At 40.3% G+C, this 24,937-nt stretch overlaps 4 protein-coding genes and 1 non-coding gene across 9 annotated transcripts; 2 read left to right on the forward strand and 3 right to left on the reverse strand.

Annotated features, from left to right (window-relative positions):
* The first annotated feature begins 1,163 nt into the window (after positions 1-1,163).
* TRNAG-GCC (transfer RNA glycine (anticodon GCC)) lies at positions 1,164-1,234 on the forward strand. The gene has a single exon. It is a non-coding gene; the product is annotated as a tRNA-Gly (tRNA).
* Positions 1,235-1,274: 40 nt separating this feature from the next.
* LOC115673664 (aspartic proteinase oryzasin-1-like) lies at positions 1,275-5,001 on the reverse strand. Of its 3 annotated transcripts, none has more exons than XM_056314223.1 (14): positions 4,828-5,001; positions 4,180-4,579; positions 4,027-4,087; positions 3,791-3,885; positions 3,590-3,702; positions 3,296-3,500; positions 3,183-3,222; positions 2,992-3,056; positions 2,772-2,885; positions 2,614-2,678; positions 2,383-2,539; positions 2,155-2,274; positions 1,805-1,887; positions 1,275-1,618 (listed from the first exon to the last, which is right to left on the reverse strand). In XM_056314223.1, the coding sequence occupies exons 2-14, from the start codon at positions 4,549-4,551 to the stop codon at positions 1,534-1,536; spliced, it is 1,575 nt and encodes a 524-aa protein (XP_056170198.1). In that variant the 5' UTR covers positions 4,552-4,579; positions 4,828-5,001; the 3' UTR covers positions 1,275-1,533. The 3 variants fall into 3 exon arrangements, with proteins under 3 accessions (XP_056170198.1, XP_056170199.1, XP_030451755.2); XM_056314224.1 differs by having other exon boundaries at positions 1,805-1,898; XM_030595895.2 differs by having other exon boundaries at positions 3,332-3,500; positions 4,828-4,999.
* A 2,346-nt stretch (positions 5,002-7,347) lies between these two features.
* On the reverse strand, positions 7,348-12,932 carry LOC115673663 (glutathione reductase, chloroplastic). Of its 3 annotated transcripts, none has more exons than XM_030595894.2 (11): positions 12,477-12,932; positions 11,305-11,530; positions 10,937-11,215; positions 10,669-10,845; positions 10,516-10,569; positions 10,298-10,446; positions 9,108-9,171; positions 8,863-9,033; positions 8,641-8,778; positions 8,050-8,142; positions 7,348-7,652 (listed from the first exon to the last, which is right to left on the reverse strand). In XM_030595894.2, exons 1-10 carry the CDS (start codon positions 12,863-12,865, stop codon positions 8,101-8,103), a joined length of 1,689 nt encoding a protein of 562 aa, XP_030451754.1. In that variant the 5' UTR covers positions 12,866-12,932; the 3' UTR covers positions 7,348-7,652; positions 8,050-8,100. The 3 variants fall into 3 exon arrangements, with proteins under 3 accessions (XP_030451754.1, XP_056170745.1, XP_056170746.1); XM_056314770.1 differs by having other exon boundaries at positions 7,348-7,671; XM_056314771.1 differs by lacking the exons at positions 7,348-7,652; positions 8,050-8,142 and having other exon boundaries at positions 8,635-8,778; positions 8,863-8,986.
* Positions 12,933-14,943: 2,011 nt separating this feature from the next.
* On the forward strand, positions 14,944-19,806 carry LOC115673596 (fructokinase-1). The gene is made up of 5 exons (XM_030595808.2): positions 14,944-15,453; positions 16,175-16,422; positions 16,555-16,846; positions 17,919-18,071; positions 19,013-19,806. The coding sequence occupies exons 1-5, from the start codon at positions 15,058-15,060 to the stop codon at positions 19,397-19,399; spliced, it is 1,476 nt and encodes a 491-aa protein (XP_030451668.2). The 5' UTR covers positions 14,944-15,057; the 3' UTR covers positions 19,400-19,806.
* A 587-nt stretch (positions 19,807-20,393) lies between these two features.
* Positions 20,394-23,217, reverse strand: LOC115673661 (putative pentatricopeptide repeat-containing protein At1g12700, mitochondrial). The gene is made up of 2 exons (XM_030595890.2): positions 21,177-23,217; positions 20,394-20,974 (listed from the first exon to the last, which is right to left on the reverse strand). Exon 1 carries the CDS (start codon positions 23,159-23,161, stop codon positions 21,281-21,283), a length of 1,881 nt encoding a protein of 626 aa, XP_030451750.2. The 5' UTR covers positions 23,162-23,217; the 3' UTR covers positions 20,394-20,974; positions 21,177-21,280.
* Between the last annotated feature and the right edge of the window lie 1,720 nt (positions 23,218-24,937).

Below are 24,937 nucleotides of genomic sequence, written 5' to 3' on the forward strand. Positions count from 1 at the left end.
TCATATGCAATTCACCATATATTATTATTAGCACCATTGTATATCATCAGGAAGGTGGGTCTAGGTTCTCTACTTCTGGCAAATAATTTCAGTTCGACGGCGATAATGGAAGTCAACAAGGCAGTCACTGTGAGTATCAATGGGATGAGCTGGTTGACACTCCATTGGCAAATGAAGTTGAGCTGGAAAATGATAAGCACAGCATATAAAGCAGAAGTTAATTGCCTCTTAAAGCTGATACCTCAAACGAGGATGAAGACTGAGATGAAGACGTAACCTTGTTAACAAGAGGATCCAAGAATCTTATGAGAAAAAGGGAAAAAAATTTATGGAGAACAGTCAATGTAGGCAGCTGACCAAAAACGGAGATTTCTGGAAAATAGAGATGACATTAAAGGAGGAATATTGAAAACAAGTCAAATGAAGCGATGGCGACGTCGAACTGATATTACTTGCCAGAAGTAGAGAACTTAGATCCCACCTTCCTGATGGTATCCAATGGTGCTACTAATAATAAATGGCGACTTGCATATGATGATAAACAACGTTGTGAAGCCGGATTATCACCTGCAGGGCCAAGACGGCGCCGGAGATCAAGTCCGGGCACAGGTGCATGTTCCTTCTATCGGGATAGGCTGAATCGTTCGGCCGGGCATTAGATCTCGGAGACGACGTCTCGAAGCTATCTCTATCCACTTAGACACGGGAGAAGCCAGATTATCGCCCCTTGACATTGGAGTGTGCAACCAGCTCTTCGTGTATTCATCTAATCTGTCCAATATCTTGCGATAGTGTGTGTAAATCAAAATCACCTCCAAAAAAACGATTTCGGACTCGTGTACGGAGATATGGATTTGGTAAACACAATCTCTCCAGCATCAGAAGTTTCCCAAAACGCAAGAAATGGGGAATTCGATAAACATTTGATGATTTGACCATCAGTTCATCGTCGGAAAGAAGGATTTTGGTAATCGGTCGATGAAATTAGGCCGTAATGTCCTTACGTTTTGTGCGTATCAATTAAGCAGAGAGCTGCGAGTGGCCTAATCCTCCAGCAAAGATCAAAGACACGATTCCTCACGTTAGTCTCGATATCTTTGTAAGCTAAGATTCCTTTTACAAAATATATATATAGTTTCTTCACATCCTACGAATTTATAACAGCACCAGTGGTCTAGTGGTAGAATAGTACCCTGCCACGGTACAGACCCGGGTTCGATTCCCGGCTGGTGCAACACAATTAATTTTGTATTTTATCATTTTTTTTTTCTAAATTTCAGAGGAAATTCAGAAACTTTATCATTGAAATATGACATCTGGTAATGATACAAACTGCCGTGCTGAGACAAAACACCACAATCTGCGCGCTGGCGCTTGACAATTTGTACAAGACAGTTCATGAAATACTAGCTTTTGTACAAGGACAAGAGTAGCTCTCACTTTCACTTTCATGCATGCTGATTTAGAAAATATCACACGCCACAACATTATTCAACATTGGCGAATTACAGGCTCGCCATTCGTCGGAGATTTCTAGGCCCCTTTTGCGAATCCGATCTTGAGATTGCCGAAGTCGAAAACCGTGTGGTATGCTCCCATGAACATGTTCCCGAGAATCCTGAGATTATGCAGTCATTTTACTTTCATACCATATTGCACAGAGACATGTCCGAGACTACTAAATCTTTTGGAAACATCTGATGCCCAACATGTGAGGTTGTTCATGCAGGAGAACGGTTTTTAGGAAGGCCAAAGCTAAAAAATCAAACTCATAGAGCCGTGCTTTATTGACAGAATGGCCTACCAGAGAGGACCTTTCGGGACGTCCAGAGGAACGAATCCGCTTACACAGATCGTCGAGCATCTTTCTCCGACTCTGAGAGTATACTGCGTAGTTGCTCCCAAAAAGATAAGGAAATGGTCAGTGTCCTAATGAAACCATTGTTCGATCAGGAGTTCCTAACGGAGAACCTCGAAGATTTGAGCGAAATTAACTTTGAAGGTGCAAGTGCAGCAGCAAAATTTGTGTGACAGCTCATGTGAGATAAGAGAGAAGTATTTATTCTGTAGCCACGGATCCTCGTGGTCGTTAAAGAGTATGAAATTCGAGCGTAGAGAGGGATTGAGGAATGCTCGAGTACGAGGATATCTTACTTGTTGAGGAGAAAGCGGGAAGGACTTATTGCCGATGACGAACGAAACGTGTGGCATGTTCTCGATGTTATCGCAGTTGATGAAGGATTTCCCCATTGGGTTCGGCAACTTCTCGCACAGCTTCAACATGGGAAAAAATAAAAGTAAAAAAACAAAGAATTCTTGCTTCAGCTTGTTTAACTCCTTTGCTGTTCATCACAGAAACAGATATCTTTCACGGAATATCACCTCGTTTACGTATTTGAAAACTCGATCCTTTGCTTTCTGCTGCTTGAGCTGCATTTGAATCCAAAAGGCAATCATCTCGCAGAAAGTACATAGAGCGGTCTCATTGACCGAAGAACCCTTTTCAGTGCCATTGTTGAACGTCTTATCCATTCGTGTGCTGCAATAGTCAAAACTGGTTTCTCAGACCAGAAGAAAGTTTGTGAAAGGTTGGAATCTAGACAAATTTTGTACCTAAAATGCCGGGATCCATTGTACAAACACAGTCCGATGTCCACGCATATTGTTTCCGGGTTGAGCTGCATGAACGGCAAGTTAAGGATTTGAGGTTTTTTGTTCATCTATGAAGGAGGACATGAATTAATCACCAAGACATAGGAAGAAGCACAAACCCCTGATAGCAGATATTCCCATATTCGATTTCCATAATTGGAGACGACAGTTTGACATTCAAAGCTCACAATTCCTACCGCTCCGATCGCGTGATTAATTTGAGCGATGGTCCTCTGTGATAGGAAACTCGTAAAATGGCGTCGAATAGCAATTGTAGGAAGGAAAAAACGAACACGAAATATTGATCTTGAAAAAGAAAAATTCGGAAGGGAATGCTACAGTTGGACCGGCAAGAAAAGATGTTCCCGTGTCTAAAATGGCTTCACAACCGAGGTCACACAATCCTGAAATCAACATGACTGGATGTTACGAATGCTTTTGGATCATAAATCAGCAATTCGGAGATAAACGAAACAAGCATGTCTCTATTGACAGTGGAAACGCAAACTCGAAGCACGATAAGTTATTACCTGTTGAATTGCCGGCTACAAGAATGTCGCCCACATTAATCTGGAGATTTTGCAGACAAAGTCAGGTGCAAAATCTTTCGGTAAGGAGAGTTATTAAAAGAGTCGATATTTACTAATAACATAAACGTCAAAATCGCATCCCCCTGGACCTGCCAATAACCCGGTTCAGTAAGTGGGACGTAAAAATGTTCGCCCCTGAAGTGCCTCCAATCTAGACCGCCAAAGACAATCTCGCCACCGAGAGTCGACGTAGGGTCTCGATTAAACCAGACTGAGAATATTTGCTGAGGAACGTGACCTTGTTGCATCATATTATACCTGCAAGCAGTATAATAACCAACATGTAGAATGCACCATTAGGAAAAGCTTCTCATTGATAGAACACACTGATAAACGCATAAAGGTACCACAATGGTGTAGTTCCACCAACAGCAATATCTTGAAATCCGAGCCCAAGTATCCCGTCGAATTGAGCAGCTAAGAAACCTAAAAACCCCTCCTTCTTAGCCTCAACGAACTCCTGAAGGATGAGAAAGTATATATTGAAGCAGTTACTAGAACAAATCTAGATTTGATGGAACAGTTGAAAGCAGACACAAAGCACACACTTGATCTTCGACGATAATATCCCCAACTTTGACATTATCTTGGCTAAAGACTCCGGAAATTGAACCAGAGCTGTAGTGGATCTTACATGGTATTCCTAGAATAATAAGAACACGGAAAGAAACCGAATCAGCAACAACCAGAAGTGAATTCGCAGATGCAAATTCTTACAAACCACAATTAATTGTTTTAAATTCTGATGATATGATGAAAGTCTTGCAATGAACAAATCTGTTACCAATCTTGGAGTAAGTACTCGACAGTCTCGCGCTGTATCTGGAATGCCAATAGCAATTAATCTGCAAAGAGGTAAATAGTTTACGTACTTCATAACTAGCCCCATAGGACAAACATTAAAAACGTAGATGTATATTGACTTGCGGTCACTTACAGAAAATAGGCATTTTGAAGATGGCACCCAAACATTGGAGCTTCCGGTGTCAAAGACGACCATGAATTTCTGCGGTGGCGTGCCGATACCGATCTCTCCATAATATTGGGTGTCGAGATAATTCTTCAGATATATTATTTCTGCTTTCGGGTCCATTTGATTCCTTCTTGTATATCCCTTTTCTCTAAGGTAATAATGGTCTCCTGCTCTGCTAATTCTAGCAGCATTTACACTGTCAAAATCAAGTGTCCGCTTCTTCAAACTAATTCTCAACAACCCCTCTGAGGAATTAGCCTCGAATGAGTAGGAGCTTGAACAAAGCCACGAGTATAATGCTATTATGATGAGGCTCTTTGAAGCGGCCATTCTCATCCTGTCCAATCTAAATATGCTTCAGAAGCTGCATAGCAAGAAAGCAAAACTCAGACATGTAAAAGGGATGGAGAAACACTAGTTTGCACGTAACTCGCAACTCAATAGCACCGTTTTTATTGGTATTTTGTTCAAATCGTGTCATTTGTTGGCTGCTTTGACCTGAGTAAATACTACAAGAGCATCGAGTAATTCTCGTCCATCTTCCATGCAATGTGAATGAAAACTTGCATGATTTAGTATTGGCCGAGAGATGAGAAGTAGGAAAGTTAATACCTGCATTGAGCGAAGTAATCCATGATGGAGAAAGAGATGTCTTGGTGGCCTCTTATTTAGTAGTGTGAAGGTTGGCTAGTTGTCTGTTCTTCTTCTACAAGCAGACTCGCCTTGCCCATAACATGCAACTTTTAGAATATGATCAGATAAACTCACTAAATGATAAATGGCAGTGTTCATGGGTGAGTCCTGTGCACTAGTTAAGCATAACCTTTATGGAATAATTTAATTTTAAAAGTGTATATTACAAATAATACGAGAGACGTCACTGCATTGGAAACGGTAAAGTCTTCATTATTGATTACTTAACAAGTGCCTCCACGGCATTAATATTCGCCATATTATCGTGAACTAATCAATCACATTGCAAGATTTTTATGTGAATTAGTTTTTTCTCGTGGGACAGGTGCGTGTCACCGCCCTCCCTCGGCCCCGAACACGCCCCACACCGTGTGTGGACCACACAAAAAAAATCTGCAGCAGTCAGCAACCTCTTCCGCGATGCCTCGGGGTACCGTGTCTCGGGTTACCAGCAGCCGAACATCTGTTCATTTTCGTCGTAATCCAATAACGAAGTGTGGTTAAGTAATCGCGTAAATTGTGATGTACTGCATTCCATGTCTGCATACGTTGAAACGAACACGTTACCGATCAAACTGGGTACTACAACGACGTGGTGTTTGCTTGGGACTACGGTGAAAATAGACCCATTTTTGGCGTGTCTTCTTCTCTTTCAGGAAGCCACGCAGCAATTTCCTCTGGTCTGTCATCTTCCCTCCAGGAAGCCACGAGCAATTTCCTTCGAGTCTTTCTGCTCACACCCATTTTCGTCTTTATGTCTTTTCAGTCGACTTTAGCTCGTTTCTACCAGGAGTCCGTATGTTTAACAGAAAACTCGTTGGTGGTGAAAAGTATTTTCCTGATAAATCGTTTTTTCTAGAAAACAAATTGTTTTCTTGTATTTGGTCCTGCTGAAAACGCAGCTCGAGAAGATGTTTTGTGGTGTTTATTAACTATCAAAATAGCTAACAAAATTAATGATCCTTAATAGCAATTGCGAGTTCAAATCGGTTATATTTAAAGGGTACATAAAATAAAAATCAATGAAGTAACAACACATTCATGAATTATTTAACTCAGATATGAATCTCATTTCAATTTCGAAGGTTAAAATGGATAAGGGAAAATGACACAAATGGTCCATGAACTTAGGGGAAAATTTCATTTTGATACCCAAAGTGGGGGCATTTTCTCAATTTGGTACCCAAAATGGACATAGTCTCAAATTGGTACCCAAAGTGCCCATTCGGTCTCAATTTGGTGCTTGAGTTCGCCGGGTCAAATGCTCACCAATGAGTCGGCAAGAAATTTCTTGTTTACTACAGGAACAGGTATTTTACTTTTTTATTTTTTTTTCTTTTTTCCTTTTTCTGTTTTTTTTCTTTTTCTTTTCCTTTTCTTTTTTTTTTTCCTTCTTCCGTCCGTCGGCTATAGTCCACTTTGGGTACCAAATTGAGAAAATGCCCCCACTTTGGGTACCAAAATGAAATTTTCCCTGAACTTAGGCCCAAAGTGCAATGTGGTTCCTAAACTTTTAATTTGTTCAATGTGATCTATCAACTTTAATCCAATGTGCAATGTGGTCCTTGAACTTTTAATTTGTTCAATGTAGCCTATAAACTTTCAATACATGTTTAATTTAGTCTCTGAACTATATGAAAATGTTCAATGTTATCCATGAACTCGAATTAATAGAATGACATTGAATATTTTCATATAGTTTATGAACTAACTTGAACATGTACAAAAAATCTAGAAATCACATTAAACAAATTAAAAGTTCAAAGACTACATTGCACACTTGACTGAAATTTAGGGATCACATTGAACAATTTAAAAATTCAGAAATGACATTAAATATTGAGTCAAAGTACTGGGACAAAAGCAAAAGAAAATAATAATAAAATTTTCAATTATTGTTTTAAAGATTGGTAAATTGTTTTAAAGCATTTTTCTTATATATCTTTATTTGAAATGAACACATCCTAATGATCCGTTAATTTCGCGAAAAATGAACAATTTTAAAAATATTTTTCAAAAAATGATCGCTCATATTGCTTAAAATAATTAGTCAATAAAAGCATTTTCATTATCGACAACAATTTATTTGTAAACATTTTCGCAAATCATTTATTTTTTTGTAAGCGATTATTTTTTGAAAAATATTTTCCAAATTATCTATTTTCCGTAAAATAAATACGCCATAAGTTTTATTTCGGGATTACTCCCGACTCTTTTCACAAATTTAATGATTTCCTTTTTTTGGTAGTAATTCATCTGTCTATCAGCTATCCAGACATACTTTCATCAAAGCAATAGATTTCATAATGTTAGGAAAAGGGAAATCAATAGAGCTAAACGCCAGAATCTACCGTTTGGTCACTTATAGGAACTCCCCCATGAAAAGAAAGAGAAAAAAGAAAGCCTGTAACAATCAATCAATCTAATAGAATGTTACCACTAACAATTACCTCTTCCTTTGCTATTTCATACATGACTAAAGAGTGATAAACAAGCGAGGCGAGAATAAAATAAAAACAAAGAGAACGACCGTATAGAAGATCCATACGATAGCTCTTTGGCCCTCCTGTTTATTTCACATTCACCAGCATCACATCGATCACTGCACAGTAACAACATTTTATGCCACAAGATTTGCGCTGGTCCTTAGAACCTGGCTGTCAACTTGTCCTCCCACATATCCCTTCAAATACGATGCTCCCATGCAAAGTGGCGTATTACCAGTCCATAGTCAAGAATGCAACCTATCACATCGTCAAACAGCTGACGTAAGCGAAAAATCAATACGTCCCGAGTTATCCTACGCTGCCTTTCCAGGAAATGATATGCAGACTGCGTATCAAGATACTTCACAGTTTCAATAAGCCCTCATCATGCTTGAGATATTAAACCTTTTAGACACTTTGTATACCGTCAAAATCAGCCTCGTCATGCTAAAGGTAAACTTAAATTATTGCAGGAAAGCACTCTGAACCAATGCTTGCTCAATAAAAGCTGCCTTAATGACAAAAGCTAAAGTTAATCAATAAACATATGTTACTCCCCTTCTGCACACTTCCAACCCTCATAGTAGGATGACAGTTAGCATGACCATACTAAAAGTTTTTGACAAGTACTTCAGTTTAAAGAGATTGCTCATACCATTAAAGGGAGACCACTCTGTTGTTAGCTATGCCAGTAGTCCTATACATTCTAAACCCCAGCTGCAGCTTTAGCATCAGAGTCCTTCTTTCCCTGCCAAGTGGGCAATCAGGTAAAGATGTCATTATGTAATACTGGAGAAATCAAAACAACATTCAAAAACTCAAGTAAAAAGGACTTCAGAACCCAGCTTGATGTCCATCATGTAAGGCTGCGGATATACGTAGGTTGGTAATTTGGACAAATAAGTCACCATGTGGATCAGCTAGACAAGTCACAAGTCTCATTACTACACCAGAATCCTTGAATCAATTTTATCTCGAGAGTAATTGTAAAATCAACAAGCTGCTGTTTTAATTTCCGTATTTTTTGATATACGCAGGTATTAAACTCTCGTGGACTTGACAGTGATTTCCTGAGCAGCCACAGCAGCACACATGGGAAATGATATTACGATATTAGAATAGGCCATTGAATACAGCCAGCATTTTCTTAATTTGAACTTATACCAGTTCCCAAATATTCTGTCATTGTGATTAGATGAATGATATAGTTGAATCAAGAACCGCGAGGCTCAGGCTCGTGTTGTACCTCTGATGAAGGACCCCTCCGTATCTTCCGAGTGGGCGTCCTCATCGTAACAAATTCCTCAGCAGAAGTTGGGTGAATGCCCACTGTGGCATCGAAGTCTGCTTTGGTCAAACCAGCTTTCACAGCGACAGCAAAACCCTGGAATTAAAACTTCAAAATGATTAAAAAACTGCAAGTTCCAATACTTAGTGAAGCGAAGTTCGTTGGTCAAAGACATCTTACCTGTACAGTTTCCGGAGAATCTTCCCCGCACATATGCAACCCAAGGACTCTGTTTGTTTTTGCACAGACAATGAACTTCATAAAAACACGGTCAGGGAGCCCAGAGAGAGTTGCCTTCAAAGGCCTGAAATTTGCTGTGAATATATCAACGTCGCCGTACTCTTGAATAGCCTGCAACATTCTTCAACTATTAATTAATTATAATTAATGCGTTGCACTATAAATGTGTGAAAATATTCTATCACCTGTTCTTCAGTGAGACCAACTTGTCCAATAGGTGGCTGGGAGAACACAGCAGATGGAACAGCTCTATAAAGAATAAAAAAGTAAAAGTGCATTTAAAAACATCAGATGACCTAATTAATATATCTTGAAAGGAGTAACCCCAGCTTATACACCGATTAAAATGCAACATCCTGCCAAAAAAGTCAATATGATCCGTAGATCTCCAGCAGCAGCAGTTGATGCCAAGACAAAATGCCTAAAATCAGTTAATTATTCACATTCTTAAATTTCACAGATTCCCAAGCCCATAAAACCAATTAATTAAGTAACATCGCCTCTTTGCTGAAACATACCAAGAGAATAGATCAGTCAAACACAGGGAACAAAACATACACAAGGTCATGCCAATATTTGTTGTACTCTCCACCAAATTGCTTAGTAAATTAGAGTATCAAATGCCTACAATGAGGGAAATATAAACTGAGGATAGTTAATCAATTTCTCGCATAATCAAATTGCATAAAGAAGAACTAGTTCTTCAGAGATTAATATAAACTAGGGATAGTCAATTGCCACTGCAGAAGACCAAAGCAATACAGATGTAGCAACTTCGAGGTCTTTGAAGAGGCAGGGCTAGGTTCACAGTAGTTCCAAACAACTATTTTAAAATCTATTGAGTTGGTTCAATAGCGTCTCAAACATTTTCTAACTTGAATCAATGTACAAGTGAAATTACGCGTTGATTCTTGTGTTGAATTGCAGAACTTCCTCTTGCCCAACTGATTTAATGGCTGCAACACCACTGTCATTACAATCATTTGCATATGTATACTACCAAAACTAAGCCTGATTAATTATACACAAAAAGGACAGATATCTCAATTAATTGCACGTATCAAATGGATCAGAGAAGGTAGGGTTCCTCGGAAGAGAAGGACTCCAGTCAGGAGAGATTATTGAGTGAGATGGATCCAGAAAAAAGGGGCTTCGTTCCACTCCCGTCTTTACTTTATCTCTCTCCGAACAAAATCTTATAGAAATTGGAGATATTGGATATTGAATAGCACATGCATGATTCTACATCGACCCATTCCCCTGTGCTCTGGAACTCCAACAGTTCGGGCAGGTTTTCTAATTGAAAGCGTGGGTTATCCAGAGGTAAAAAATTGATGAGGATCCATTGATTCCCAAAATATGACTATATCAGTACCTGTAATCAGGCTTTGTTGGCTCATTAAAAAATATAGTCTTTGCCAATGCCCCTCCCTCCATCAAAGCGACTGGGGTCAAGTTAATTCTGTCAGTAACATCCCCTACCGCCCAGATGGACGGAACTGATGTTCGGGAAAATTCATCGACCTAGAAAAATGGAAGAAATTATATGTAATAACTAACAGAAGGAGAAGGCAAAAGCACTGAGAAAACTACCTCTATAGCTCCGTTCTTGGTCATCTTTACTCCAACCGTCTCTAATCCTAAATTCTGCACTTCATGGTATTCATTCAAATACTGTTATTTCATCGAATGTTTCTATCATGTTTGAACAAACAGTCCATTTAATGGAATCAAGGAATTGCAGACCTTTGTATTAGGCCGTCGTCCTGTAGCAAACATAATATGTGAAAAACCTTCTATTGTTCCTTTATTGGTCTTAAGGGACAGTGAACCATCAGGCAACTTTTGGATGGCTTGAGGTGACTCCTCAGTGTGGAACTCAATTCCTCGTAGGGACATCTGCTCAGCCACAAAATCCCTGACCTGCAGCAATGAAGAACATATGTTTGTATGACATACATATATCCATAAGCATAATGGTAATGTATTACTATTTGAGTCAACAACTTATCACCTCTTCATCAAACCCTCTCAAAACCTTCTTTTGCCGTATAAATACGTGGACATCACTAGACAACCCATTGAAGATACCAGCAAATTCAAGAGCAATGTAGCCACCCCCGATAATTGCGACTTTCTCGGGTTTTGAGGGCAGATCAAGGGCTGCATCTGAGTCAATTGCATATTCTTTGCCAGGAATTTCGGGAATAAAAGGGCGTCCCCCCACTGAAACTAGTATATGCCTAGCTGAATAGAGCTTTCCATCCACGTCAATTGTGTGAGGGTCCACAATCTGTCCAATTCCATTGAATAAACATAAACCCCTGGAAAGGACAATATTGGACACTAGAACATCGATTACAAAGAGGTACATAAACCCACCTTTCCACGGCCTTCAATTAGAGTGACGCCGGCATTTCTTAGTATATTCTTATAGATACCCATGAGTCGTTGCAACTCAGCATTTTTGTTAGCCATTAAGGTGCTCCAATCATGCCTAGGCTCAGCATCATACGTCCATCCAAATCCATGACTCTCATCAAATTCATGAGAATATTTGGATGCATAAACAAGTAACTTCTTGGGTACACAACCTCGAAGTACGCATCTGCATTGAAAAAATGATTAAGAAGAAGTAAAGAAAGAAAACTCACGATTGACAACCCTGTCGATGAGGACATTCATGCAGCTAATGATGACTGCCAAGAAGTCTTTGTTCATGGACCAAAGGATCCATTCAATTCTAGATTAAACATAATTAAGAACGTCACAACACATACAGTTGTCTACTGAAAGCTGCATAGACTAGACTCCTGGGCCGTGTTCCTGATTATAAGTAAAGAGCAATTGTTATCCCTCCTATGTTTGGGTCAGTCAACAGGACAGCATTCATGGGATAAGGGGATATGCTTGTGTGAGGGAAGATAAGGATAGGTTGCTATAATTTCTCCACAAGGCCTTTGCCAAACTTCCCTGCTATTGTAAATCAACTATGGTCCAACAATTTGGATGCTAACTGATGAAATGACAAACATTACCAGTTCAAGCAAACCTTCTCAAAGCACTTAAGCTTTGGCATGCAAAAATTTGCTCTCTCCTTTATCACCCCACATCTTGCGATGACATTCCCAGGTAGAGATTGATCCAATTCCAGTAAGGATTGAGGACATTTGAACATCAAACGAAAACAGGAATTGACTTCTGTCGTTAATATAAACGTATTGGAGGCAATGGCAAAGCAGATATGGTTAAGATCAAAATTGAATAAGCGATTGCATAATGACGCTGCAAACTTACATACTAACTAGGAAGTAGGAACCCAATTCTTTCAACAAACAACAAAGAGAACAAAATTCAAACTTTGGAACAAAACAACACTCAGCAGAGCATATTCTTCTAGACAACGTTACAATTGACCTTAAAACAACATCCACCAGCTAAAACTCAGAAGCATCAAGTAACATCACAGACTTGGCCCGCCAGAACAAATTCGCTCAGAATGAAGAAAGAACTAGCGAAGAGAAGCAACAGAGGTCCCGCGAATTTCAGCTTACGTTCCGCCGACGCCTCCGGCGGTCTCGGAGGAGATGGTGGAGAACGGGAGCTCGCAGACGGCGACGGAGGCGCCGAAATTGGCGGCGAAGCGGGAGGCACGGACGCCGCCGCTCCCGGCGCCGACGGTGAAGAGGTCGAAGTCGTAGTGGCGGGCGGTCTCGGCCCCGTTGTCGGGCTCGGCGGCCTCGACGGAGAGCCGGCGGCGGCGGGGCCGGGGCTTGGTGGGGGAGCGGAGGCCGAGGTCGAGGTCGAGGGTCCGCGGAGCCGAAGGGGGCAGGAGAGAGAGGGAGCGGGAGAGAGGGGTCGAGAGCTTCCGGCGGAGGGTTTGGAGGGACGGCGCGGCGGAGAAGGTGGCGGTGAGCTTCGGGGTGGCGATGGAAGCGGCCATTCGTGCGGTGGTTGGCTAGTAATGGCTGTGGAGGAATATAAATTTTGATATTTGAATTGTTTTTTTTTTATCTTTTTTTTTTATTTTTAAATGTTTATGCGCATATATATGTATATATGTATGTGTGTATGATATGTTTGACTGGCCTCTTGAGCTCGAATTCAATTTGGATTTCATCTCTCTGTTTTTTTTTTGGCTGGATAGGATTTGCTTGTGAGATCGCGTGGGCAATCCGTGGATATATCTTTAATTTGGCTTAAACTTTAAATAAAACTTGTTTTTTTTTTGTCGAATTAAACGAAAGAAGTTACACATGTAAAATTTAGACCTGTCAAATGAATGAATTGAGTCGATTTTGGATTGGGTCGAAAATGATTTGATCCAAATTGAATAATTCCCATGCAATACAAATTCATTGACCCATTTTTTACCCAACTCGTACCTTACCCGACCCATATTGATATATAAGAAATCTCATACACAAACTGAGGTGACTCATTTTAAAAGGGGTCGAGGCGAGTCAGCACGACCCATTTTTTGGTAAGGCTATGCTAGGGTCGTGTCGGGCTGGGCAAGGCTCAACATCTCACGTAGCCCATGCTGGTGGGGGCCCATGCACCTTGACGGGCCGCCTGAACCCATTTTGAGTTCGGCCAAATCTTTTAAAGTTGAGAATGTCAATATTTTATAGTGACCATTTTCAATAACGATAAGTAATTTTACATATTCCAAGAGAAAATATAAACATATCGATCGCTAATAAAACCTTTTTATCAGTGACTTACCAATATAAATTATACATTTCATCACTTTAGCAGTTAGTCCATTAACTTGTTATGAATCTTTTTTGTTTGGTTTAATGGTCAGATATTGTCGAGACTAGCTCTCATGCACCTCGGCATATCCATCTCCCTGAGCGACCTTAAGGAATCAGCGAGGCAGATTGTATATTCCTCTCGCATAATTTAATCAAACGGTAGAGATTCGTTAGACTTGTACCATCCTCAATTCCATGGATTGAAAATCTGCTTAAAAGAGTTGGCTACGACATCGTTTCGCCGCTTAACAAGAAAAATCCAAGTAAATGGATACATTAGCTAGGATTGCTCAGTAAAATTCCTTTGTATCTTGATTCGTTTGTATGTTGTACACATCGATGGAGAAGGAAAGGAAATCTTTGCAAGCGACATTCATAATTGACCCGCCTAAGATGTATTTAGTCGGAAGGGCCGAAAGTTACCCCCCATACAATCATGAAAAACAACAAAGTGCATTTAAAATCCTAAATTGTGTGTGAGGAGCCCAAATAAATCCTCAATACTTCAATTCATGCAGTTAAATCCCGAATCCTTTCGGAAAAAATTCAATTGAATTCTTCCTCTAAAAAATTGCTTTACATGGCAGTCAATAGTTGACTACACAGTAGCACGAAGAGAGCGGAGAATTACCGACCGGCTCGCTTCACTTTCGTAAACCGATTCGGGACTCGCCTGCATCGATTAGAAGATCTAGGACATCTCACACCCAATTTTTTAAGGACTTCCAACCGCAGTTGTTCCCCACAACCGGCGGTCGAACCCATTCTGCAAATGCTCAACAAGCATCGGCCGCCCTCGTTATGCAGATCGATCTCTACATCTCTGAGATTGTTCCTTGTTTTTTTCCAAGAAGGAATCGCAGTAATACAACTAGAGAACAAGACATAATTATAGCAGAAGCGTATTTTAATCAAGCTGGAAGAAATGAAGCGTTCAACAAGTGTCGCTAGGTAAAGAAATCCACCACAAAATGGGCATAAATAGAAAAGCAAATCCATTTGAAAAGAAGAAGAAGAAGAAGAAGAAGAAGAAGAAGAAGAAAGATTCTGTGAATCCAATCCGCAAAGCATAAATGGGAAAAGGGCAGTTGGGGAAGGGGTCAAGTTGTTGACCCGAAGGATCTCTCTTCGCCTTCACTCGATTCCATTCCCCAAATTTCTTTTCATTATTATTATCATTATTATATTTAATTACTACTACTACTATTACTATTTCCATTTTCCATTTTCCATTTTCCACATTACTAAATAAAAACAGTTGCAGAACAGTATCCCTCCGTGCTGGCTTCCTGCGAATTCTTGTTCTTGCGGTATAGCTTCTTGTTCTTGATCTTGTTCTTGTTCTTGTTCCACTTTCCTCTGTCTCCTTCTCTGAATGCATCGCTTCGCAATCTCTCCGAAACGCCCGCTCCTCTTCCATGTGACCTTATCCGAAAACCCTCCACTCAGAATCCCGATTCCGCCGACCACGTCTCCCCACGCCCGGTGGCATCCCCGCTGCGCTTCCTTCTTCTTGAGCTGCAGGGACGGAGGCGGCGCCGCCGCCGGGGGGCTCCGCCGCTCGGCCCCGCCCGGCTTCGCGACCGCCGGCTACGGCGGCTGCTGCTTGAGCGACGGGAAGGTGCGGGGCATTGCGGCGAGGGACGTCGATGTCGCCACGCTCGGGAATCTCTGCGTCGACATCGTCCTCAACGTCCCCGCTCTGCCCCCGCCGTCCAAGGAGGAGAGGAAGGCTTATATGGAAGAGCTGTCTGCTTCGCCGCCCGATAAGGTCAGTTGAGGAACTTAAATGCAGTTTCTGTGCGAACTCGTGACGACTTTTTCAGTTTACTTTGGCTTGAGATCTTAGTCGCTTGTCTTGTTTGGAGGTACACTGAGCCTAATGGTAGATCCAATTTTCCATGACTTGGACAAAATTTGGAATTTTGCTGTTTGAGATGCAAGTTAAATGAGAATTGGCTGAGACAGTTTGGTCGTTTCCTTCCCGTGGCCACTTTGAAAAGATAGATCGCTAGTTGACATGTAAGAAAGAGCTTTCAGCTCCTTTTGGTTTTGATTAAGACCGAATAGCAATCGCATCCTCTAGAATTCTGGACGCTCCCGCTGTGTAGGTAAGGCGGAACCTGTTGTTGGACGTTGTACTGATTTCAAAGGTAGATAGATTCTCAAAGCAAACTGATCTTAAAACTATAGGGTACTCTGCTTTTGAGTGTTGAACAGTTGACCCCGGTCTTTAGATACTGCTCTGCTAGGGTGCCTCAATATTCTGAGCGGGATGTGATAGATTGATAGGACTTTGTTATGTGGGTCCAATAACTGTGCATGGTAGAACAAGAAAACTTGCTAATCCCTCATGCACTATGAGGAGGAGTCAATCAAGTTGTTCATGATTGTTGTTTATTTGTTCCTGCAGATGATGTAGTCAGGAAACGCTGTTGAGTATATGCATTTTTGCAATTCCTATTGTTATTTGTTTGTGCTTTCATGCATAGCGATACTGGGAAGCTGGAGGCAACTGCAATACTGCTATAGCAGCAGCAAGATTGGGGCTCAACTGTACTGCAATTGGTCATGTGGGTGACGAAATTTATGGGAAGTTCCTCATAGATGTCCTTCATGACGAGGGCATTCGTATGGTTGGTATGAATGAAGATGCCGATGTGAACAACTCCAGTGCCTCGTATGAAACACTTTTATGTTGGGTTCTCGTGGATCCATTACAAAGACATGGTTTTTGCAGGTAGACTTACTAAAAGTATTGCTTGTCTTTTATCTTTATTGGAATTGTTGAACATTTTTGTCACTATCATTTTTCAACCCTACAGTACATATTTGTCAAGAATATTTCTGATATTATCTATTCTTTTACTAGTCGAGCTGATTTCAAAAAGGAACCTGCATTCAGTTGGTTGAATGAACTATCTGCTGAAGTAAAGCTTGCTATTACGCAGTCAAAGATCTTATTCTGCAATGGTTATGGCTTTGATGAACTGTCCCCTGATTTAATAACCTCAGCTTTAGATTATTCTGTTGAGGTTGGTACATCAATTTTTTTTGATCCTGGACCACGAGGAAAGAACCTTTCCAAAGGAACACCAGAAGAACGGAAGGCACTTAGAAAGATCCTGCAGATGAGTGACGTTCTTCTTCTTACTTCTGATGAGGTTCAGCTCTTTCCTTGAAATATTCTTTCAATTATCACGAGTACTATTCTTGCAACTCTATACTGTTGTTTGGGGATTTTTAATAATGCGATAATCTTGTAGCCTTGCCAAGTTTCTTATCACTAATGCCTATTTCTTGTACCCTCAAGCGGGCACTAAAATGCCCATTCAGAAAGTCTAGCTATTTTTCTCCTTTAAGATCATGTTTCTTAGTGGCAGGTAATTTAGGTGCTTTGATGAAGCATTACCCTCCTTACACTTTCAAAGCCACATGGCTTTCAGTGTGTATAGTTCTGGAGCTTTAATCATCTCCGCTTGTTTACCTTAGCTCCCAAAACTTTCACTGGTTTGGTTAGTCAATCCTCTCTTGTGTCCAAATAACCTTTCTTCAACATGCTGAAATTTTTGGTTTTACCCAACTAAGCTTTTTAATAATCCACTAGTTTTCATTATCTCGTAGTGAGTCACTGTCACTGTTGCTGCAGCTAAATTTCCACCAGATGCAATTCAACATGCAGTTTTCTTGTCTTACCTCGTGTTATTTAGAATTTTCTGCATAGTTGGCAAAGACATCTGACATGATCCTTTTTTTTTTCCCAAGTTTGAAAGAGATATTCGTTGGAATGGTCTCTAATGTATATATAAATAACATGCAAATACGTGCAATTTCTTTGAAAAGCAAATGCAGAAATATCGTAATCACGTTTGTATCAGTCATCGGGAAGCATACCACGTAACGAATTACAAGTTTGCATGTATTGCTTGTCCAGTTTTTTTTAGAAGCAGTTATTGTTTAGGAATTTCTTCCTTTGAATTGTAATGTTTGGTTGACCGAGTACCTTTGTTTCTTGTGTGCTCATTATATTGGGGGTGAATCTAATGATGGGTGCAGGCAATTGATTGTGCAAGAGAGAAGTTGAATCTATCATTTTGTAATAATGTCTCGGAACTCTGTTTACATGTTTACCTTGTCATGATATATTGGATCTGCTCTCTATCTATTCTGCCAATCTCTATTCAGTACTTCTCTCTTTTCTAATAGATTTTCTGTTATTCAATCGTTTGGATTCAGGCTGAGTCACTCACTGGAATTAATGACCCGATTCTAGCTGGACAGGAGTTGCTAGAGCAAGGTGTACGTATGAAGTGGGTAGTCATTAAAATGGGCGCTAGAGGTTCCATCATCATCACGGGATCAAGTATATCTTGTGCACCTGCATTCAAGGTTTGTAAATACTCGCGGTAACGCACTCTTGTATGTCATCCTCATTCTTCTACTAATATTATCTCACAAGCAGAGGATCTTACGCTCAATCCTAAACAGTGTCTGGTTTAGTTGGACTTGACCCAAGAATAATTGTATGATTGGGCCCTGCTTACTGTGTAGAGGTATGCCAAATTTGGGGCTTTATATGTGCACTCGGCAGTTTAACCTGCCCAAGGGCCATAATCAAATTCTAGTAATAATTTCCGTGTTCAAGTGTGTTTGTGGGGGACTTATTCTCCTTAATCAGTAAGGTTATGCTTGGTGACCAGGATAAAAGCCAGGATAGGTCCTATCCCGTGTTCGGTTGCTAGACAGGATAAGGTTGGATATAAGTGGGATATGACCCCTAAAAAATCTCCCGTGTGAAAAACAGAAAAGAAATATCATGATGATGCTCATGCCTCGAGTGTGAAAAACAGTCTTATTCTTTTACCTTCATTGGATAACTGAGTCCTTTTGGAATTGGATGTTGAATGGTCAGCCTAATAACATGAAAGTTGACATTGCGAGCAGTGGTATATCTTTATGGATGGGAAATTAAGGGGACTGTTTATTTAAGAATTTTTCGCTGTTACTGACCAAGCAACTGAGAGTTTCCTTTTTACAAGAAGAATGGAGTTTCAAATTTCACTCGTCAACAGGGTCGGTTGTCTGTACCAAAATTGGTTTATTAGGTAGCCGTATTGATGTTACTAAACTTTGTTAGGAGTCTGTGATTGTTTTTTACTATTTCAAGATTGATTCTATTACGCAAAATCTTAGAATTATCTGTTGGCTAACACTTCTTTAAGTTTCATGATGGCTAACAGTCTTGGCATCCAATTTTTTCTGCTTGTCAAGTTCTCATCTTCAGTTGTTCCATATTTGATTTTTAATACTGTTTGAACTTGTGGTGTAAGGTGAATGTCGTCGACACTGTTGGTTGTGGAGATAGTTTTGTAGCTGCTATCGCCTACGGTTTCATCCATAATATTCCCTTGGTCAACACATTAGCACTTGCGAATGCAGTTGGTGCTGCAACGGCTATGGGTTGTGGCGCAGGCAGGAACGTGGCAAAATTAGATCAGGCTATAGAACTGATGAAAGCTTCAAATCTCAATGAAGATGACAAATTTTGGAAGTTAGTTCTCGGTGAGAAACTGGATTCTTGTGAAATTAGCATTCTTTCGGAGATGGTCATCAACGGGAAGAGTGCTCAGGGGAATCGGGTACCCTTGCGAAAAGTGGTCTCTGAACTGCTGTCTGAGCTTGAGCCTGCACGGTTGAAGAGTTCAGTTACATTTTGATTGGATGATTGCATTAATATTTCAGCTCCATGGTCCATCATGTCCAGATTAAGCTTGAGCGGATGCATGTTGTTACCGAACACGAAGCTAGGCCTCAAGGTGAAAGGTGAAACCTCATTAGAGGGACTCCCGAGATGAAGTCTGCCTGGGCCATTTTTGGGGAAGCTCTAGTTTTCACTTAAGTCAGTAAAAATCGGTTCTTGAGTTCGAGCTTTTGTAGCTGATTCTTGTGCTGTTTTCTTTTTGGGGGTCTCAATAGCTGCTTTACTGCTAGGCATCCCTTCTTAGAGGGTCTTGTGCAGTTATAATACGCAACTGCTTCACCATTCTTGAATTATTGACGGCCAACTTCTTTCAAGGCTAAGATTGGAAATGACGTGGACAGGGCTTCCTGTTTTTGCATTGAACTTCATCTTCATCACAATTTCATAATTTGATAGGGAAATGAATCCTTTTTGCCGCCACAGGACTCAGGACTAAAAGCAGGCACGGGAATGAAAATTTCGACTTTTCTGTTATGATTTAGGCATATCAAATTAATCAAATTCTTCGATGTCACTTTTCTAGGATATCAGGAAAGCCGATTCTTCCTTTGTTTAATCCTTGCGTTTTCAATTATTTGCACTTTGGAATATGTATCATGGCAGGGAACCTATAGATTTTAGTCCAAGGATCAAATAGTAACATAGCATCTTAAAGAGAATTCTTGCTCAAGATCATGGAAGCGATGCTTTGTGATATATCAGTAATAGAAGTGGGATGATTAGACACAGAAGTAGTCAATTCATTTGAAGGGTCTTGTTTACTAATAAATTTCTTGTGCCGTTAATCACAAAATAAAAACAGTAAAGCTTCGAAATATAAACCGCGAAGAGTCTTGTTACTCGACTTCAGGTTATCAGTTCCGGCCTTCTAAAACTTCTACATCCACGGTAGGGGAAGTCTTTTATTGGAAATAAAATGCGACTGCACAGTCAACTAGCCCCACCAGCAGGAAGAAGTACAAACCACATTGACAGCAACAAAGCCGGTACATTCCACCCAAGTCATCATATGGATCTCATTGTTAGGAAGGATAAAGCCTTGATGAATCGAGTGCCAAGGTAAACATAAGATGCACAGACTCGAGGAAAATCCGAAGTTGCGGACTCTTGATCGAGCAACATGAGCATACAGTTCCAGTAACAGCTGAATAACAAGACCGGCGCAAACTTCTTGAACACATTACTCTTCTTTGCTAACGTACATTAAGCCCAGCATTTTTCGAGATTAAGAACTCCAGCTGTGCCAGTTCCTTGATAGAATCGTTCAGGACCTTTCCCTCAGTTCATCACTCCTTTTACTGCAACAGTGCAGAGCGCTTTCTCCAACTCCACTCTAGCTCACCACCGCAGAGAATCCTATAACCATTCTCTTACCTTCTGGAAACAACAGCTTCCAACTATGAAATCCAAAAATCTTTTGGCGTGTCCTTTCCATTTCCAAATGCACCACATGAGACCCAGCGGTGCGGAGCTCCAAGAGGCATTCCTACAACTACACAACTGGAGTGCACAATTGATCCTGTCTGCTCCTCTATAAAGGTAAAAAGCATAAGACTTGATCGAGTGGCCAAACATAAAGCAATTATATATGGACGGGCATGCCAAGGGATGTGCCACATGCTTCTTCACATGCATTCAATTGTATCAAAAACCTGTATCAATTGTAATCCCTACATGACCTATGAAGACCACAATGCCAAAGCTAGTTGAGTACAGCAGACAATTTGACTTACCGTCCGCCAAAAATCGCAATCGCAGGGTGATGCTGGTCTTGTCCGCTGCAGTCCTTCTGTAAAAAGCATGCCAATGACCGAACAGTGTCTTCTCCCATGTACTTTCATGAAGGGAATGCTGGAAGTAAAGTCAGATACTCGTGATAATTTTTATCCTTTGAAAGCAAGTCAAATACTATGGATGCTGTGGTTGCATCTGGTACTAAATTTTTTCCTGCCATTTTCTTAAGCAGCTCAATCACCTTCAGCGCCTCATGCTTTTGACAAAAAGCATGCATTAATGTGTTGAATGTGACGACATTTGGAGCACAGCCATTGTCTTCCATTTTCACAAAAAGCTCATTTGCCTCTTCAAGTTGACCTTGTCGGCAGAGCCCATTAATCATGATAGAGTATGTTACAACATCTGGTGCTAACCCATCCTGCTGCAACATGTGGAATAAGTCCCATGCAGCTTTCAGATTCCCTGCTTTGCACAACCCATCAATGAGGCAATTGAAGGTTGCAACATTTACCTTTCCATTGCAATCTTTGGAATGAAAAAAATCCAATGCATCTGAAAGCAAATTATTCTTGCATAGTCCATCCAAAAGTATGTTGAATGTGAATGAATCGGGTTCCACTTCATGACGTTTCATTTCACTAAACAATTCCCGTGCATCGAGGACCCTACCTTTGCGGAAAAAACCAAGCATTAAACTGCCAAAAGTAACTTTTGTTGGCTTAACTCCATTATCAATCATCTTCTTATACACATTCATGGCTTCTTCCATACTACCTTGATTGCAATACCCATTGATCAGCACATTGTAGCTAACCGTGGTAACTAGACAACCCTTATTCAACACATGAGCAAGCAGTTCCCTTGCCTCATCAACCTTACCTGCTGAACACAAGCCATCCATTATCGTGTTATAGGTAACAATACTAGGAACCACACCCCTCTCAATCATCAATTTGAGCATGTTTTCGGCTTCTTCGAACTTCCACTGCTTGTAGAGAACATTCAACAGAGAATTAAATGTAATTATGTCAGGTTCGATTCTTTGATCCTCCATCTCGTTAAGCAAATCCGTGGCTTCCTTGTACAGTCCCACGCAGCACAAGCCACATATCAGCGAGTTGTAAACGACCAAATTTGGTGAAATACCACCACCTTTCATCTCCATGAAAAGTTTGCTGGCCTCTTCTAGCAACCCGTCTTTGCAAAGTCCATCGATAATAGCACCATAGCAAACTATATTCGGCTTGCATACAACGCTATGTTCACCATTGCTAGTCAGCATTTCTTCAAGCAACTCGAGTGCCGTGCTCGTATTGCCGGTCTGACATAACCCACTAATCAAAATGCCGAAAGTAACAACGTTCGGCCGGCAACCCAGATGCGCCATTTTCTTAAACAAGGCGACCCCTTCGCCGATTTTATGTTTCAAGCACAATCCCTTCACCAATTGATTGTAAGTGACTACAGTGGGGCAATGGCCTCGGCGAAAAATCGACCCCAAGACCGCGAAAGCATCGTTCACCCGCCTCTCGTTGCAGAAGCAGTTCAACAAGATATTCAGCACAAAGCAATCAGACAACAGCCCAGTAAGTTCCAGCTTCCTGCGAAGAGAAATCACCGCAGAGTAATGCTTCTTCTTAGCCAAGGCGCCCAATAACACGCGAAACGACCAAGTGGGAGGAGCGGGTCGGACAGAGATCATGCGATCGAAGTGGCGGAGCGCTTCGTCCACGGCGAAGTCCCCCGTCTTACACCTCTTCTCGACGAAAGCGATGAGTCGAGCTCGGGCCTCCGCGCCGGCGGAAAGCGCGGGTTTTGGGGGCGGCGGCGAGGCCCCGGCGGCGAGCTCTCGAGGAAGTTTGAGAATTTGGGAAGAACTTCTAAGTGGGTGTGCGAAGAGAGAGGAGAGTTTACCTTTTGCAGCTGATGAAGAGGAGGAAGAAGAAGAAGATGAGGAAGACAGGGTCCTGGAAGCCGCCATCACCACCGTTGAACGAAGGAAGCTAAGGCCTCTCGGTAATCCTGTTCAACTCATCGTCGCTCAGACGGGTTTTTCTTTCATGAATAAAAGAAGGCCCGATCTTTTGAGTTTTGCGTAAAAACGTGGGATAATCCATACATCTATATAAATATATTAAAATTAATTTTTTTGTCATAAATTTTTTTTTAAAATGGGCACATGTAATAAATTTAACTCGAATTAATTTTTAACAGCGAAATATTCAAAATGATGATCAAAAAAATTTTGATATATTTTCAATATAATCCCTGAATTATATTAAAATATTCAAATGTAGTCATTGAATTTAAATTAATGAAAGAAATATATTGAAAATTTTCATATAATTCGTTGACTAAATTGAACATATACAAAAAGTTCAAGGATGACATTAAATAAATTAGAAATTCGAGGATCACATTCTACATTGGATTAAAAATTTAGGAACTATATTAAATAAATTAAAAATTTAGGAACCAAACTCTTATTCTTCTATCCTTTTTCTCTATTCTCATCTCTCAACCGTTTTACTTTCTTTTTCACTTTTCTTGTTTTTGTATTTTCATTAATTAATTTATTTTTTCATTTTATTCAACTAATAATACACACGTGAAATTAGAAAAAAAAACTGTTAATTCACGTCCAACTTGCAATTAATGTCGAATGACTATATGAGCACTGATTGGTAGGGACAATTTCGATCTTAGTTTTGTTTTTTTATTTAAGTTTTATGTTAAATGCGTGCTTCTTTTGTACGAAACAAACAATATGTCTTAGCTAGCCTTTGTATATATCTTTGTGACATTTTTTAATTAAGACGCTATTGTACACTCATTCATTTTTCTTTCTCAGCTGTTTTGGCTGCCACAACCATTTTCTCATTCTATCTTTCCAACTATTAACACATTACATATAACATTTGTAATTAATCAAACACTACCCATCTTTATAAAATATAACCTTAAAAATAATATTTTTAGATATATGTCTACATTAATTTATATTTATGTCAACCATTTTCATGATTACAAAGATGTTATGTCCATGTTCATCATATTTAGCTCGAACTCAATCCTTGTAGCTTAAATGAAATAATTGTATCAAATCAATTGATGATCTTATATACGAGTTTAGCGCATATCGGAGAGTTTTAAGTTTTACCAAAATTTTAAACAACTATTTGTGCAAAAATTTTCGAGAAGATTGTACAACTTAAAGAAAGATGAGCATGGTGGGGTTTATTCGTTTATGATAGAGCGAGTAGAGCCAGCAAGTTTCATCTCTCTCTTTCTCTTCTTTGTTTGTTTATCTTATTCTCGAGGCATTCTTTGATGTACCGGGCTGACGTGAGCCCGGTGTTGTACCTTAGCCCTACGATATTGCGAGTGCTGCATGGAACCCACCAAAATTAAAAACGATGATGCATTGAACTCACATCGCGGAACACCGGAAAACCTAAGAATTTTTGCTTATTCTCTCTGTCCGTCGACCAGTTTAGCTAGTGCCGGGGAGCGGTTGGGACAGTCAATGACAGTACTACCTACTGTACAGGTTCTTTCTATATGCCTTTACTGTCTCGGTTCATTGACAAAGTAATCCTTTGCCTCTAGAATTTACTGGTGATAAAGGGAGCTTATTAGCTAGTACGCAGTTTCAGGTTCTTTCTACGACTCAGGGAAATGTTCTTCGAAGAACCTGTACAGTTGGTCGGCATAGAGATAACCGAGGAAGTTGTTGCGGACATCCGCATCTCTGAAA

The sequence above is a fragment of the Syzygium oleosum genome, unplaced genomic scaffold (genome assembly GCF_021117445.2).
Source record: "Syzygium oleosum isolate NSW1041296 unplaced genomic scaffold, Sole_v2.1 Sole_v2.09, whole genome shotgun sequence".
In the NCBI taxonomy this organism is placed as follows: Eukaryota; Viridiplantae; Streptophyta; class Magnoliopsida; order Myrtales; family Myrtaceae; genus Syzygium; species Syzygium oleosum.